The 18,449-nt window shown below is 41.1% G+C and overlaps 1 protein-coding gene across 1 annotated transcript in view; it reads left to right on the top strand.

Moving 5' to 3' along the window:
* The window catches only part of LOC128438223 (EGF-like repeat and discoidin I-like domain-containing protein 3), a 111,391-nt gene that overhangs the window by 25,178 nt on the left and 67,764 nt on the right, over positions 1 to 18,449 (top strand). Inside the window, exons 2-3 of the mRNA XM_053420703.1 lie at positions 2,041 to 2,070; positions 13,312 to 13,440. Of these exons, the coding sequence (XP_053276678.1) occupies positions 2,041 to 2,070; positions 13,312 to 13,440 (159 nt within the window). The remainder of the gene's footprint in view (positions 1 to 2,040; positions 2,071 to 13,311; positions 13,441 to 18,449) is intronic.

Raw genomic sequence — 18,449 nt, 5'->3', positions numbered from 1 at the left:
TGGCCGCTCACGTTCATTATTTGTAAATGCTTCTTTTTGACTGGTTGAGTCGTATCAGCTTTGTTTATTTCCTTGAGGAATAAACAGCATGATGTTACTGTCATGGCAGGTTTTCATGCATCTAGCAGTTGAGACATAGGAGAATTTTTCAGACCAGTGTTTTGTGTGTCCAACACTCAGTATTTCATGCACTTGTATGATTCACCATTTCATCACTTGAATAAGCAAAAACAAAACAAACTTCCTTTCATCCTCTACCTTCTCAGCTTGTGTATTTATGTGTGGGTGTGAATCGTTGTCAGCATTCAGAGGCGAATGTTTACTTTTGTTCCCCTGTCCCTCTTATCTTTTGTGAGTGTGTAATTGTGTGTATACACTGCAGCCAACATGTGTCTGTGGGATTCCATGTGTGTGTGTGTCTTGACCCCTTATGGTTAGAGAGGAGCGAGAGAGATAGAAAAGTGGCAGAAAGAAAGAAAAGCCAAACTAAGTGAAGCGTGGAATGTGCTTGGTTTTGGGATTACATTGGCCCGTCTGCATGTGGAAACACAAAGCGGAGCCTCTGCTGCCAAACAGATTAGAGGTTGGGGAAGTGCACGGCTTCGGCTTCTTGCGACTTCACCTAAAGCTTCCTCTCACATTTAAAGCAGAGTTTGACTCTTTCATATTATTTTTTTTGTCTGTTTATCAAAAAAGTGTCCTGTTAGAAAAAATAACCCTCAGTTTCCAGCTAAGGAGAAAATATGTGAGGCGAAGTGGAGTTCAAATTGTTCCAAGGGGGTCTTAAGTTTGACTTGCTGTATTATGTAGGAAATAAACTTGATTACAGTCCAACCCCCTACCTGTAGAAAAAGGGTACTGCCTTAAATACATTGGTGATAAAAAAGTTTTGAACCCCATCAGGGAGCATTTTGTGGAGTTATTTTATTTCCTCGTTTAAAGCACCACAGGGAACGCAGACCGATTGATGTTTGGGTTGTGAAGGGGAGAAAAATATGCAGACTGCACGTTTCCTGTGCAAAGATTGGAAACGAGACCCGATTGGTTGTCTGCGATGGATTCGGTTGCATCCGCCACTGCATGAAATGTTGGCATCCATAACTGTCTCCTTGTCTGCTTCATGATCTATGTATCATTATCGCTCCCCATATGCTAATACATAATCAGTATTCAATGTCCTAGATGAAAACATGTACATGGCGTTCAATCATACTTAAATTAAGCGAACATGCTCAGTGGTAGGCTGCATCATTAGGCTGCTGAGAAATTGCACACATGTTAAATATGAGGCAGCAAATCCCAATATGTCCAGGCTTTGTTTGTCCATCCATCCGTCCATCTGTTCGTCCATCCGTCAATCCACCAATCATTCCATCCGTCTGTCTGTCTATCCGTTCATCCGTCCATCCCCATTCCAATGGATCTGGTTCATGCCCCGATTTTGTCCTAACGGTAATGCCAATTTTTTATCCCATGCATCTAATGTCCTTAGCCACTCTAACTGGGTCCAGCTTTCGGGCACATATTTTTTCCAGTAATTCCACATGCGATGATGGAGATAGAGGGTTGTGGTAATGACGGTGGACAGGCCAAATCCCAGTCACGGAGCTAAACTGGGGCTCGAAAGCCAAGGATGCAGAATGCGAGATCGGTATGCCACAGGGGCCGGTTCAGAATGATGAACACGCATTAGTCAGAGGCCACCGACCAGGACGTGGCGTAGTGGCAGCGAATGAATGGTTGATGGGCTCCGACACAGTGACTGGTTTCATTTTGTTATGGCGGGAGCGTTGCTATTGCTGTCGGTAGGATATTGCACCGCACAGGTAGCAGGTGCGCCCGGCTTCATGTGCTGCCCGCTCGCACCCATTACTGCACAGTGTTGCACAGTGCGGTGACTAAGGTCGTTGAATCTGCACAGTGCATGCAGCTGCAGCACTGCACATACACTGAGCCATTGTTGAGATGAAGCTAATATGTTTTTTCTCTCTCTCTTCTTCTCCTCCTCCTCCTCCTCCAACCTGATCGGTGTCTCAACAGCAGCAGATGGTGAGGAACCAACTTCAGCAGGTGAGACATTTTTTATACTTGGTAACGTGATTGCCCTTCATTTGAGTTTGTCTGTGTGGGTGCGTGTATGAGAGAGAGAGGGAGGGAGCGAGGGAGAAGTCTCTTCTCGGTTTCTACATCCCCGTCCTTTCTTCATCACTACTGACTCTTAATTCCTGCATCGACTCACTGTGCCTGGTCAGCAGCACTCATGATTACATCATTTGATAGTTCATTTCATAAGGCAGCCCTTCTTTAACCCCCTCTAATAGTGCGGCTCCAGAGAGATATTTTCCTCTGGTGCAGACTTTTCAGATTGTTTTCTGAACTTCACAGTCAGCCCCGTGAAATGATTGCTTTCGCTTGATTGCTTTTGCATGGTGACATTTCCTGCATACCTGAGTATTTAGCATCATTTCTAGAGCTGCTTTTGAAAATGACTCCCAGTGTTTGGCAGCGCTGCCTAGAAATCTGCTATCTTAAGAGAATAATTAATCTACAGCAATTTCTGCGTCCCAGAACGTCTCCGTCTTTCATCCAGAGCACAATGCACCATATCCTTAAATGCATATCCGTGTGAATGTAAAATAAATCCAGTCCCTGAAGAGTGCATTGAGTGTGTTTTGTTCCGCTCTTATATGCATATAATTGTCAGGGAAGTAAAGAACTGTGAATTATCTTACAGAAACTCCTTTTCAAAATGATTTTGTTTGAGATGATATTTAACATTCAGGATTCACACTCCACATTATTGAAAAATAAATAATGTTACATGAGTTTTATTACAAAAGCAAGACCACAGAGGACAACAGTAAACAAGAACCTGATTTATCTTCATCACTGCTGTAATTAAAATGTCACTTCACATCTTTGGGGAGTACCGCAGCTGAATACAAACGTCCTGCTTCTTAGTGAATCCTCAGCGTCTAAGTGTCTTTGTCTTTGCGTCTCCCATTAATATTAATCTCTGCTGGATTGTTTCAGATCAAATGGGTTAAAACAAGAATGATTTATGGAGATAAGACGTAATGCCCCAGAAATCACAGCAGTTTGTTGTTGTGTTGCTAAGCAGAGAGTAATCTCAGGCTCTAATCAGTTAGACGGGGGAAAAAAGAAACACATCGACACGACAAGGATATACACACGATTGGACAGCTCTGACAAAAGCAGCTTCAATTTAACTGCAAGTGAACATGGAAAAGTTTATTTTAACAATTGAATATGCAAACTTAAATTTCAGATGGCAACTTGTTCAAAGTCAAAAGCCTCAATTTACATTTTACAGTCGGATTTATTCAATTTCATAAACACAATTTCCGTCTGAATCAAATTTTTATCGATACAAATGTTTTTAAACGGATCTTTTAAGCATCAACATGTAGCATTTTGAAATAATTATTATATATGAAAAGATAAGATCTACTTTATGATCCCCATGGGAAAATTTGCTTGGTCCAGCCTGCAGTTTGACATAGAATAAAATACAATCTCCCACACATTGACCTTTAATACTTTTATACACATACCACAGTTCATATATACACGTTCACATCTAATGACAATGATGACATATTGCACTGTGAGATAATACACAACCCTTTTGTATTAATAAATATAATATACATCCCTTGTGGCTATCGTCTACAATACATATTGTTGTTGAGTAGTTTAAAAGACATCAGCGGAAATGAGTTTTTATAATCCTGTGTTTTTTGTAAAGTCTTGTTTTTTTTCTATGTCTACATACTGTATACATCTCAGACAACAGACAGCATGCAGGAAACAGCACAAGAAATGATTATCGGATTTGAAAATGACCTGAATTAGGTGTGACTTGCGACCACTGACCTGGAACTGGACTTAGAGAGAAAATAGGACAACGTGATGTGCAAGACCAAATTACTCGTGACAGGTTTAAAGCATTTAGCATTTATCAGCTGCTTTTTTTTTTTTACAGTCTTCATAGCTCTAATCTCTGTATTTACATCCTTTGTCTAAGCTCTTATAAAGAGGGGGGGGGGGGGGGGGGAGTATTTTTCTGTATATTTTGCCCTGTATTTCCTCTGCTCCTGTGTGTATCTTTGTGTCTATGCCCAGGCTAATTTGAATTTATTGTAGTGCAGTCTGTGAACATTTGCCAACCATCTGCATGGCCTCTGAGGCTGCCATTAAAATAGAAAGTCTGAAGTTTGGAGAGAATATATGTGTCTAGTGTGCTAATCCAGAATATTAAAATGTGTCTGCTGCCACAGTGTATTGTTGAAATAGGAAAATTTGCAACATTTTATTTGCACAAGATATAATTCATTCTTGACATATGATTATATGAGAAATATAAATCCTTGATTACATAACAAATAAAAGACTGGGGGATTTTCTTATTCTTAAAAATCAAGTGGTGACCACTTTTCTTGTCTATTGTAATGGAATAATAATTTAGTTTGAGATAGCAACTCTAAAAGTATCCAAGGCCTACCTATTACATCAGTATTAATTTAGTTTTTGTCAATCATTTGAATGTTGCATATTAAAGTTCATAGCAAAACAAAATCGAACCTTTAATGTCCATGTGTTAAAGTAGCATCTTAACAGTGTTTGTAGAAGTGCAACCAACTGATTTGAATGTGCCCTGCCCTTGCATTATGTGTGGAAAGACTCACATATACCCATTAAGAGCATTTCTTTTCCTCTTAGATCTTCATGGGCTTCCAGCACCAGCATATGAGCTCATTGTGTAAACGAAAAAGTTACGAGTAATATTAATTCATCATGTGTGTATGGAAATTATAGCGCTGGCTCCCACACACATAAAGAACCACGAATGCAAACTTTGCAAACCCCATTGCAGAGGCTGTACATATCAGAAATATATGCAATTGTTTAATTCGAAAAGGTCTCGGGGATGAGCTAATTTGGAAATTTGCATTATCTGACATGAATTTGAACTAGGTGCCTTTACAAACACTGTATTGTCACTGTGAATGCTCAAAGGTACCATTAAAACACTACAGATGCCAATGAGAGCGCAGAAAGTATAATTGAGCCTTAAAGGGATGGTTCACCCACAAACGAAAAACGACTCATTATCTAATCACCAATATGCCAATGGAGGGGCGGCTGAAGTGTTTTGAGTCCACAAAACACTTTTGGAGTCTCAGGGGTAAACAGTGTTGCAGCAGAATCCAATACAATTGAAGTAAAAGCCTCTATGCTGCTCCCGTGGTGTTATCCAAGTGAGCGATGGCCCCAACATTCAAATTCAATTAGAAACTGCGTCGTTTACAGCATGTTTGGAGCCTAACAGTCCATTGTGATCTTGCTTCTAGTTATCATTACACTGACTGCAGCTATCGTGACTTCTCACAGCAGTAACTAGGACAGTTGGATGACACCACAGGAGCAGTGTGGAGGCATTTTTCTGTTGTTTTTTTAACTTTTTGAAGAAGTGATCCCCAGTTACTTCAATTGAAGTGGATTTGACTGCAACGCTGTTTACCCATGAAACTCTAAAAGTGATTTTTCCTTTTTGGGTGAACTACCCATCCCGGTTTCCAAGCAGAACAGAGAACAATACTCCTCCATTGAACAGGTTAGAGACAGCCTGGCTCAGTATCTACGGTCTTAGATTAGATTAAAGCTAGTTGCTCTTATCGAATTCGGCTCGTTCACCATTAGAATCAGGAAAGTACCTTTTTTTTTTTTAGATAAGACCTTTGAGAGGCATGGTTACTGCATTGACATTTTCATGGCATTTACCGACAAGGCAACCTCAATCTCTGCCTTCCTCTGGATGTTCGTCTGGAATGATGCTGATCTTCAACTCCCTCTGGATCTACATTTCACACATTCCGAACCGTTTTGTTTCTGCCTGATTCGTTCTACTTTCTGCTCCAAACGCATTTGTCTGACTTTGTCTAATGGTGATGGGGTTTGAGATGGCAGAGGAGGACCAAGGACTCGTGAAAGCATGAACGGACTCGGGCTCATGCTGAGAGCACTGATGTAATGTTGGTGGTGCAGTGCCAGCTCTCATCAGTCGAGGTAAAGGATGGGTGCAGTGACCATGAGTCTGTGATCCAGTGAAGCCATCATAGGAGAAGGGTGGGTTAAAATAGATTTGACACAATTAGGCCATGCATGATTTCTGTGGGACGCGGCCGGGTGCACTTTCAGAGCCGGAGGAGCTTTAATGTAAATCTCACATTATTGACGCAGGTAGCCTACATGTATTTTCTCTCACTAGGGGAGTTCCTGTCAAACTTTCACATCATCTAAAGGTCATGTCTCAATCAAAAAGATAACAAGGTTACCATAGTAGCAGACAGTGCAGTTTTAAATAAAGGGAGGACATAGTTTCTGTTTAATTTTCTCGAAAATCGCTCACCAAAAAGATTTTGACACGGCTCATCCTTGGGTTTGAAGTCAACATTTCAAGCAGTTTTTGAGAAACTCCAAATACAGACAGATTCCCCTGCTTCCAGTTAGAGGGAAGGTTAACAAGGTGGAGGAAGCGCCTGCTTGTCATTGGTAACTGGGAGAAATTATGCTGAAAGTCAGAGCTGAGGGTTTCATTTCCAGCTCTGCTTTTTAATTGACAGTTGTCCAGGTTTCTATCCCTGAAAGCATTTGTTAAAGGAAGTGGTTGTAACTCTGGGATTGTTGCTCAGTGCAGTTGTCAACGGAAGCCAATCAAAACTGGTGTGCAGATGTGTGTTTGTAGTTTGAACAGCTGCTAGATTAAAAGCACCCTGTCTGCTGCTGCTCTTCAGTAAATGGTCAGCCGCACAACATGACCCACTTGCCAGAGGAATCAGTAGAAATCTCGTTCATGGAACAGTCAATAATTCTTCGTCTGACCTCCTCGTGACCCCATGCAATCATGAGGAGCCATTCAGATTAAGTGAACACTGGGGGAAGTGGCATCTAGACGTCTTTGTTGTTCCCAGCACTCAAATGTTACCTGCAGAACATCACACACATTTCTTTTAGAGAAATATTTTGCCTGGGTCTCTGTAATAGAAAAACAAAGAGAAGAACAAGAGGCACAGTATTTAATTATAACCCTCTTACAAAGTCAAGTAAGTCTTATTACCTCGAGCTTCTCAGCATCACTGGCGGATAGTCAACTTTTGTGTTGTAAATAGTATAATTTGTAAGCAGATATACAGTTATATCCTCCTTACTTTAATGAATGAGGCATTACTTGTACATTTCGATGGGGTTGACGTTGTTGACAGCCGTCAGCTGAGATGAAAGAGCCCGTACTGTGTGGAGCCTTGACCCTGAATACGTCAGGCCTCTCTTTGATTGAACTGCAAGGAAACAAAGGATGCTTTTCTGTGTTTAACCAATGGTAGGGTTTTTACGACTGATTTATTGGCCTCTCATCGCTGCCAGAGAGGCGCTCGTGCCGGACACAACACAGGCTCACATCAATCACAGGTCTGCATGTACTGCAGAGCAGCAGCTGACATTCACACAAGCAAGCTGCCAATGTTTCCTCCAGACACGCGCCACGCAACTTCCACACAGTGTGAAGTGAACGTCCACCGACAGCCTGTTGAGATCTGCTCAGACGACACACTATGTCCATTTCCTTGCTTTTTATTCTAAACGGGGCTTCTTTTCTCCTCGCTGTGTTCTGCCCAGTCCAACCTGCATCTGCCATCGTACCATCATTCATTTATCACCCCATGCTATACTGAATTGGTCAGGTGGTGCCGCGAACACATGAATTAGTTTTGTTAAAGCACAAAATAGCATTTTATTTCCCATAATGGACATACATGAATAAAAAATGTAGTGCTGTTATGAGAAAGACAGAATCTATGACATTCTTAAATTCAGTTATTATAATTATAGGTCTTAAAAACTATGTCCGTAATAAATGTATGTAGGTCCTAAATATGGCAACATTCATTTAACATTTCTTCATTTTATATATTAGCTCTTTTTTTATTTCTTAACAAAAAAATATAATTTTTGTCAATTGATACTTGCCGTCTCTGCCCGTCGTTTTTGAGATGTTGAGGGTTTTTCTTCACATTAGGCTTCTTCACAATATCTTCAGTTCTTCTGATTTCCCTTAACATCAGTCGCACTTACTATTGGTCCTGAATTTAATTCATTATGGTTTTGATGAGTCTTAACTTTAACTTACTGAAACCTGTAGAAACCCTGGAAAGATGTAGATTTATCCAGAAGAATATTCCGATCGCTAAAGCTAATTTTCATCCTGTCTACGCTGTTTTGATTTTGATACAACATGCAGAGTGAATACACAATCTTTTATCTCTTTGCTGATGTGACTGTGGTGTCTGATCCCGACTCATAACACTGCTGCATGCTTTGACTTTTCCAACACATAGGGAAAGTACGCTGTGCTTCCATCACCTTCAAGTGCTCGCTTCCGGAGTGTCATCCAGCCTCATGAATCACAATATCACTGAATCAATATCAGTGAAATCAATACTTTTTTCAAATAGTGCTTCGTAATATTTTGGATTCTTTTTTATCCAAGAAAAAAAATTAAAAAAAATCAGACTAGAACGCAGCGGTTATACAGAGCTCACTCTCTTTGTACCTCTCTCACACATTCTCTTTGACTCGGCCTTCTTCTCTCACTGCCCTTTTTTTCCACATTCCATTAGGGAGGCTGTCAGTACGCTTTGCTGTGACTATAGATCGTCACGTCAGAACAGCCCAGAAGGCTGTCACGGCCGCCCCCCTCCTGTCCCTCAGAGAACAGGGTCTCTGTGAAACCTATTATACGTTGGTTCCTCTGTTCAACTGATTAGCCACCGCTCTCATTATTACTGATACAGGTCCCGGCTATAAAAAAAGCATCACTTCGATGGGATTACCTTGTTTGTAATTTATATCCACAGGCCTATTAATTCCAATGAGAGAACAATAATGGGTTTGCTTGTGGGGTTCATTTATTTATCCCCCCCCGTGAGTTTGTTGTTAGCCTGTACAGGTTCTAGGCTGAAATGCCTGAGCAGATGATGTGGAATACAATTCAAGGCCGAACCCGTTTACTTGACATTGTCAAATGTTGTGCTCAGGGCTGTTCATTTGTCACATTGACTTAAGAGGGCATGATACTCTCACCCTTGAGACTTCTTCTCGTTGCTTATCACTTAACATGAAGTAAGAGACCTGTCAAAGCAGAGTTTACCCGTCAGCGATGAAATACGACTGTAAAATACTTGAATAAAAATTGAAATAAGAGTCCGGCAGCTTTAAAAAAGCTCGTACAAGCAAATGGTTTTTCCTTCTTTTGGCTCTTCAGTCATCAGACTTCCACAAGCTTTGGAGTGACCATGAGTGGTCACATGACCCACAACACTTTATTTTCCCACTGGTCTTTTTAAAGTTAAACACGTACTGAGCCTTAGCCAAGTTCTTTAAAAGTTTGTCCATCCAATCTCACTCCACAAAGTTTGGAAAGCCTCGGTGCAGTTGCACAACTTGATGTTTAAAATATGAGATGGCTATTGGCAGGCACTTGAGTTATGAAACCAATATCCATGGACCAAAGCCTTGTTATTTATTGAGCCCCACGGTGCAGGTTGGTGCGAGGAAGATTTGAGATGGCATTGCTGTGGCACCATGTGGTGGGCACTGCCAATGAAGTTACTGCTGAGTCATAAACATGTGTTTATAAAAACAGGCATTCATTAGCAGCCGCAAAGCCTCTCAGGGTTCGCTGCACGACAACATTGAAGAGTAAATGATGGTAATGATGAATGTGGAGCTGCATACACAGCAAGAACACATGTACTTAGAGGCTATGAATATTAATTCTCTTGCAAATTAGTTTTATGCACACAAGGGCCTCTTCTGTACTGACCCTTGGACAGAGGTACAGCATAAGTGCCATTTGATTTTCATCAGGAATGCTGATCTGTTATAATGTGCGTGGTGTGTAATGCCAACATGTGGAATATCCAAAGCTGTGCCACAGCCTGGGGAGCAACAAAAACTCTAGTGAGAAAATATAAGTTGATACTAATTATGCAAAAGTGACGCATTCATATCGAAAGCGATCATTCCAGTCCATATATTTTAAGTTTATAGTAATAGTAAGTTTAATAAACTTACTATTGAGACTTTGTATAATTGAGAACTTTATGAAGTTACTCACTAAATTGAAAGATGTAATGAATTAGCAGAGAGCCATCTTTAAAATATAACATGAGAGGAGTTGCACTGAATTGTTATTGTTAACCACACATAAACACTAATAAACTCAAAATGTCATTCTGCCGGTAAATATTCATGCTATTACTTTGGTTTCCATTAAATTAAACATTGTTTGTTCAGCACTATGGTCAAGTTAACGAGAAAAAACAATTAAATATTGTGTGATAGCTAAGGACTGTTAGCAACTCTGGCCACCACATATACTCCAACCTCTTGCTTCAAAGCATAAATCAATCACATGAGACGGAATCTTCCCACTTCCACTGAGGACTGTGCTACTGGAGGAGACAGGACCATGGAGCTGCTCTGTGCCAGTGTTTCAGTACCCATGTCGTGCTTTTTGGGGGGTTTTCTTTTTCCTTTAGACTTTAGAGTGTCACTTTTGCTGAAGTAAAGGCAAGTCAGCAGAAAGCTGAGTCCTCTTCTGTCACAGGAAACACTGCTCCTTAAAATGCCCCGTTTGCATTCCTGTTTTTCTGAAGAGACGTATACGCGACTCTGCAAGACAGTTTTCAATGCACTTTGATGGTTTTCACATGCAAAATGGTAAGGACAGATATGGACTTACAAACTGTTTGACCAAATAAACTACAGCTCCCCACTGTTTTCCACAAAACAAGCCCTGGGCTATCAAGGGCATCAAACCACTCCTGAACAGGAAGAAATGGGCATTTAGGTCAGGACACAGGAAAACAGTAAGGAGGGTCTAGAAACAGCTGGTATTGAATATCACAGGAGAGGAGGAGCCCTATGGGATGTTGCATAAGAAGAGGAAGCTGCAAAAAGAGAGTGGTCCAGAGGTATAATAATGACACGCAGTGGTTACAGGCAGTCAGACCATAGACGGGAGCATTGAGAGAGTCAATGAGATTATCTTCAATAGATTTGGCATGCAGCCTCACAGTTACCCAACCAGCAACAAGGATACCTGCAACTCACTGATCATATCTGCAACCAAGTAAAGTGGGGGCTAAGGAGATTCTGCCTCTTTAAAGACTGGTCCTGGTACTGATCCTTTAACCATTGGTTAAGCCTTCGTTTGACCCCCTCCAGTTGACCTGCCAAGTTAAATCATGCCATGATAGCCACTCGACTATTCAATAACCCACCTTTACAAGCCAAGTGGTGTCGCCCAAATTATGTTCTGTGATTTCTTCAGGACCTCTAACACCCGTTTAACCTGTCGTGATGGGGAAGAAGGTGAGTGTCATGATGCATGATGTGTCAGACACAGTGTTGAGCAGTACTGGTGTCATCAGGGAAATTCAATGAAGTGTTAGAGGAGCTGGTGAGGGTGCAGTCATGGGTGAAGAGGACAGAGCTATGCACACAGCCCTGCAATGTATCTCCTTTCAGGATGAAGGTAGATCATTTGTGATTCTGCATTCTCACATGCTGTTGTGAGGAGGTCCATAATCAGTAAAGAGAGAGAAATGGTTAAACCCAGGATTTTGAGTATCTCTAGCATTTTAAGGGGGATTATGGGACGAAGCTAAACTAAACAAATAGTACCCTGACATGTGTTTGGTTCTTGCAGAAGGAAAAGGGCTATATAAGTTGTGATTTTTACTGTATTCTGCACAGCCCTGTTTCCTCTATGGTTAAACTGGACTTCATAACAACTGGTGTTGGGGCAATGGGTCGAGTCATTAAGCTTTTAACTGCTGCCTTTTTGGGGGGGCTACAGGCTGCTGTAGAGAGAGGTTGGAGATGTGTTTTAACACCCATGCTAGTTGGTCATTACAAGACTCCAGTGAGTAGCATGACGTCCCCTGTGATCTTCCCCCTGAAGATGTCTCTGCGGTGGCATCAGTCATCGTCTTTGGAGTCGTTTGCTGGAGCAGCAGAATTTCAAAGGCTGACAGGAAGAGACTGGATAGACTGATTAAGAGGGCCAGCTCGGTCCTGGGATACCCTGGTCTCAGTGGAGGTGGTGAGACAGAGGTGGATGATGGCTGTCATATCTTATGGACAACCAGTCCCAATCCCTGCAGGACACCATCCCAGCACTGGGCAGCTCCTTAAGCGACAGACTTATTCACCCTAAGTGTCTGAAGGAGAAGTATCACAGGTCCTTCCTTCCTGCAGCAGTAGGACTGTACAACCAGCTCTACTCCAAGTAGAAATACACGCAACCATTATGGACTGCACTCTAACTGTGCAATATTCATTCTGTCTGTGCAATTCAATGGTATTTGTCATTCCAGTCCACTGTACACATTCTTGCACAGTATGTATTCTGTTTTTACACAGTAGATATTAATCTTTATTCCATTGTTATATATTTTTTACATTTCCCTACAATTATAAAAATTGTGTGTTTATTTACGATGCTCTTTTTCTGCTATAACATTGCAAATCTTTCACCGTTGTAGATCCATTCCACTTAGTATTCTGCCTTCAACTATTCCCCCTGTGCACTCTCAGTTTTGTGCACACAAGATGCCATGAATTCATTTCAGCGCACATAGGGGATAGTGCTTTACCTTGGAGCTAGTCTGTGCTCTCCACTTTGCAATGCGAGTATGAAATGTTGCCTTCCTGGAGGGGACATATTCAGTGATTTTCAGACAGAGCCTTGGGCTGCCCTCCAGACCAGAGACCAGCCAACCAGCCTCTCCCCCGCTCTCCTGTCATCCTCAGTTCTTCCTGTGAAACTGTTTTATTTATTCAATGTCTCACGTGGTCAAACTCAATGTGATTAATTTGTTCAAAACTTTTTCACTGTTAATCTGTTCAACTGCACAGCAGATGGACACATCTGATTTGTTTACATTGACAGGCCTGTTAAGGATTTGTCAGAATGTGTTTGTCATTGTTGGCATGGTGATGTTCATTTGAATCATGCACTCATTGGAAAATCAGTGTGCTACAGCAGGCTGAATCTATTACCTAGAGCGCTGTGTGCTTGTTTACACAGTAAATTAAAAAGTTAAAGAGATGTTTGTACACACAGTAAATTAAAAAGTAAAAGAGATGCTGCCAATAATCGGTCTCAGAGTCTTAACACACTGTTTAACAGAATGAAACTTTTGTCCTCCTTTTCCCACGCAGGCCCTTGCCATCCCAACCCTTGCCACAACAGAGGAGCATGTGAGATCAGTGAGACCTACAGGGGCGACACCTTCATAGGATACGTCTGCAAGTGTCCACCAGGGTTCAGTGGAGTTCACTGCCAACACAGTAAGCTACCTCTTTCTATTTCTTTCTTTCTCCAAAGAACCTTGGAAATGCTTTATTCCTCGTAAAATTGTATATCAGACAGTGAGTTAAGGTAGCAGAAAACCTTTTTGCCCCTTTTTACATATTTCCGAGAAGTGGGATTTTTCTGTCCGATCTGAAAGATTCCCCAGGACAAAAAAATGACCTTGAGCGGTGAATGAAAGTCGAACATGCGACAGGAAGTAAATTGCTGCTTAAAGGGCGAGCTCAGCAGAATGGTAGTGGGTTTGGTGGAGAAAAGAAATGCTGAAGTTGCTTTCTTTTGTTGAGCATGCTCTTAATAAAGGTTAGTGTCAAAAGGTTTTTGCTGCCTCTGAGATAATACTTAGGTTAGTTCAGGAGCATTGTTCTCCACCGCACTACAATTTATGCTCACTCGTAAAACGGACACTGGGAACTCCGCAGCCACTAACGGCCTGAAACTAGACACACGACCTAAAACTCTGTGTAACCAAGATGTAATTAGAAGTCTGACCTCTGTATTTTGATGTTATTGACAATAATGAAAACAGTGAAAGAAAGCAATGTACTGAGAACCTTCCCTTTCCTAAAACAACAAAAACTTGTATTGATTTCTCATTCCTTTCTCCTGAAATTCCACAACAACTGAGCGGTTTGATTCGATAACTGTCCACGGCAACACCAAGAAGCAGCCGGAGGCGGGGGTTTTGATCTTTCAAAAGGTCGACTTATTCTCTTATTTATTTGTTCTTCTTGTAGCCGGTTGTTTCACTTTTAAATAGAGCTGCAGTGTTGACTGTTCTCAGCAATTTTGAATTTAACTGCAAATACAGGATGCTTTCCAGGCTCGGTGGTGTCGATATCTTGGAGCAGGTACCGAAAGGTCTTGCATTTACTGTCAGTGGGTGACGCATTGATAACAAGTTGTTCTGAAAAGAAAAATAACAAATCAGATTAACTAACCAGCAGTAGAAAACAACGGCACGAGTACAGCAGTAAACCTACACATTCATGCGCTGCATTTTGAATAGATCCCAGGATTTGGAAATGCCATATAGCTTTGTAGTCAAGTACAAAATCTTGCTAATCCTGCAGTATGATATATAGACCAAGGCCTGTGGCTGCCCTGTATGAACGTGTGCTTGGCTGAGCATTGCATTAGCCCGCACAACACACTTGTCCTTCATCACAGGTGTGCTTGCAAGTAATGGATTTAGTGTATCATGGTGCACACCGTGCTGAGATGGATCCTCGGAGGTTTGAAAGAAATGGAGGGATAGACAGAGGGAGAGATGTTAGCTGACACTGAGAACAGACCATCTGTATTTGTTCTAAAACAAACACACATTCACGCCAAGGTTAAACAAGAACAGACAATAGGAAATATGTTTTTATTTTAGGACAGTCTCCAAATCTTTTTTTCTCCCTATATTAATAAAAAAATGAAACCATCAAATGGAAATGGAACAAATCACAATGTCAACAGTGTGGCATAGTGTCTTCAGCCAGAATTGTAAGTCAAATGGCTATAGCATTCTAGTCATAATTCAGTTATTGTTTCCTATTGAGTCCTTAGGGGGCTGAGAAACTGATTTGATATGGTTTGAATGCACATTAATGTCTGCCAATTTCCCTGACGGCCATTACAGCTGAAAAAAAGAGAGACAGAGAGGGGGAGGAAGGGAGAGGGGGAGATTTCTATACCTGAAGACAATAATCAAATCTAGCGTCTGGATAATTCCTTCAATTAAATAATAGAGTCACATGAGTAATAGTTCTGTTAGAATGACAGCTTAGCTGGCTTTGTTATGATATGATGCTGGCGTTTAATTGATAGCTTAATGAACAGGATAAAAGTGAGAACAAAAATATTGCCTGAGAATTCTGTCGGCTACAAGAATCACTGTACAAAAACAAGGCCGACCTCATGAACAATCTGTCTCATAATCCGCTTGTCATTTTTAATGAATATCACCCAATTTTATGGGCGGATAATGATGTAAGCCTTTTCACTGCTAATGACGGCAAGTGCTAGTACATAACTTTTAAATACTTCATCTGTCGATACTATAAATTTATGAATGCATTAATTAGCCTTTGTTTTAAAAAGTTCACAGCTGCTTCAGCAGAATGGAAGTCTGCTGCTTAGTTTATTACCATTCAACGTAAATTATGAAGCCAAACATTTTAAGAAAACAAGCCCTGCGCTGCAAACTACGGATGGGAGAATTCAAGATGCTGCATTCAGGAAGTTATCGTATCATTGGATTAACCTTCAGCATCAGCATAGTTCCAGGTGGATTGGAGGTTAAGTGGTTAAGCCTCCTATAGTGTGTCGTATCAAATACGTGTAGACCATTCCTGGCTTCTTCCTCTTCCTCTCACTATCTCCCTGCTCCGTCAGAGCTGAATCTAATTTCACACCTTTGAACGTTATCCTAAATACAGGCACTACATATCCCGCCTCTTAGACCGATTTTATGTGGTGCACCCAGAAATAATGTCGCACATGGACAGCGATGATAAGTACAAGCTATTTTTAGTACTTCGTGTTTCAGGCCGTGCTTCCGATGAATTTCTTCTTCTCTTGTGTTAGAGCAGAGCTGTCACTGACTTCAACTTGAAGTGTTGATGTTTCCACCTGCAGGTCAGCTGTAGACGATCAAGCTGTAGGTGATGAAATTAAATAGACAACTTTACATTATATTCAATTACATCTCGTTGTGTATTATCTAAGGCTTTATTTTGCACTTTGCATTAATAATGTTTTGTATATTATCCCTTAGCTTGACTTTTACACTTGTTTTAAATATGTCACTTTTATTATAAGAGGCCTCATTATCAGAAAGTCATTCAGTTTCTGAATAGTGTGGCGTCAAGTCCCTTCGTTGACAAGAGAACAAGTGGCACGTTACTCGGCAAGTAGCCAGATATTGTAATGAACTGTCACAGTGTGAGAATCGGGACTGATTGCCTCAGTCGTCAGTTTTTTTCAGGGCGCAGCTCCTTAGTCAATCAAGGACTAATGAAGTATAAACTACAGGGATGTTCACTGTTAAAGGGTTTGGTTTTGTCTGCACTGAAATGTACTGTAATGTAACATAAAAGGCCAAACTCATGCTGTCATTAAATAAAAACAAATGCTATCAACAGATCAGGTGAAGTTACATTTTCTCTTTGCTTAGTGGAGCTTGATGAGAATTATCTGTAGCACTTCTTAATAACCTCTTCACAAGGGTTGGACACCATTCACATGTGAACCATTACTGTGCTGGTATCAGTACCCATCATTACCATACTCTCCCTGGTGCTACATCACTTGAGTTATTTTGCAGTGCTTGCATAGTGCATGCATAGTGCATACATATTCCCCTCATAAATAATAAGCAATTCACATATTAACAATTCTCTCATGGAGATTTAAGCTACTAATAATCCTCATGAGGAATTTTGAATGCAGCCAGTAGCTTAGTGTTGCCTTCTATGTCTCCTACAGCAACTTAATGTGAGTAGTTAATTAATTTTCTGAAGATGTTGATGAAGTTTCCAAAGCTTCAGTAAATGCTTCGTTGTTCATTGAGGGTTAAACTCTGTTCTAATGTAAATCTGTGTCTGTAGACATGTTGGGCCAGTTGTCCAGATTTGCATGAATATGGGAGTGTGTGTTGTTTTTGTTGACTTTTGAAAAGTGTAACCGCACGTGCAACTGCTCTCAGCTCAGCATTGCTCAAACTCACTGTTTTGGTCTATTTAAATTATCGATTGTCCGCGTGCATGACCCCCACCAGGAATAACCTAAAATGTAGAACTCTCTCTCTTTATCTCACCAAGATTTGCTTTCAGGCAATAATTGATTAATGTTAATTGGTTCTTAGTAGAATGATGTAATTTGGTTGGTTCTTAAAAGTAGGAAGTTCAATATTCAACAATGCTGTTTGCACTCTCAAACAGTGCTGTATGTTGAGCTCATTGCAAATCAAAGAGCTAATTAAATCTGATGGATACACTTTTCCAGGTAAAATGAAGCAAGGCTGATGTTTGTTTGTGCAGAAACATATAGCTCTAAAAATAAAAATATATTTTTAAATTAACAAGGCCATTTGGCTAAATTGTCTCTTAAATGGCTGTTTGTTCATTTTCTAACTCGTCTCTTTCCACCACCCGACTGATCTAGATTCTACCTTGCTCCTTGATCAATAGATGTCTTTGCTTTTCTTTCTGAAACACACAAGCAGGAAGAGACTGACTGAGGCTAAATCTCGGTAGCGCGATTTATTTCCTTTTCAAAGAAGGCCTCCTTTGTTTGATCGTATATTGACAGGTGCTGTCATGCCGTGTTAGCCCTGCTGCCTCCGCAGATTCCTACCACAGAATAATCAGCCTGTGTTTAGGGCTTTGGCCTGATGTAAAGCCACAAGGTGCCATTACTGCTAGTCAATACTCCTGGGGCAGATCAGGGACTGGCTTTCATCAGCGCCAGAGGAAGAGGGAGGCTCCGTGAGGACTCGCTCTGTGCTCACTCTTTGGTTGCACATGCAGGACCAAATTGGTGACCTGTTTAATGTATTTTACTCTTTTTAAGGAGGAATTAAGTGGAGCTTACGTTCGCTTTTTCTAGCTATTTTGTTCAATTCTCCCTAATGTTTCACCTTTCTCTGACTCCACGCTTTCTCATGGATTGCTGTGGCACTTGAGCAAAAGGAAATTTAAATCTGACTTATTTCCCGCCCTCATCTGTTTGTTGTGCCCAATTTACTGCTTAAGAGCAGGATAATAGCACAGACAACAGCACTACAGTCAGAGGCAGCATGAGCGAGTATCAAAAGCACACCAATAGACTCTATTAGTCACACACGAGGCAGAGGCAAAGGTCCGTCAGTTTCTCCCCTCGCCCGTTCCGCTCTCGTGAAAACCGAAAAAAAATGACTTGTCCTTCACAAACCAGCCACTGCATCATGGAGGTGACTTTGCTTCAGCAGATCTTCAGGATTTTACATTGTTAGAGGGAG

Source organism: Pleuronectes platessa, chromosome 4, assembly GCF_947347685.1.
Source record: "Pleuronectes platessa chromosome 4, fPlePla1.1, whole genome shotgun sequence".
Lineage (NCBI taxonomy): Eukaryota > Metazoa > Chordata > Actinopteri > Pleuronectiformes > Pleuronectidae > Pleuronectes > Pleuronectes platessa.
The sequence above is the reverse complement of the archived record's forward strand: the minus strand, read 5'-3'. Positions and strand labels throughout refer to the sequence as shown.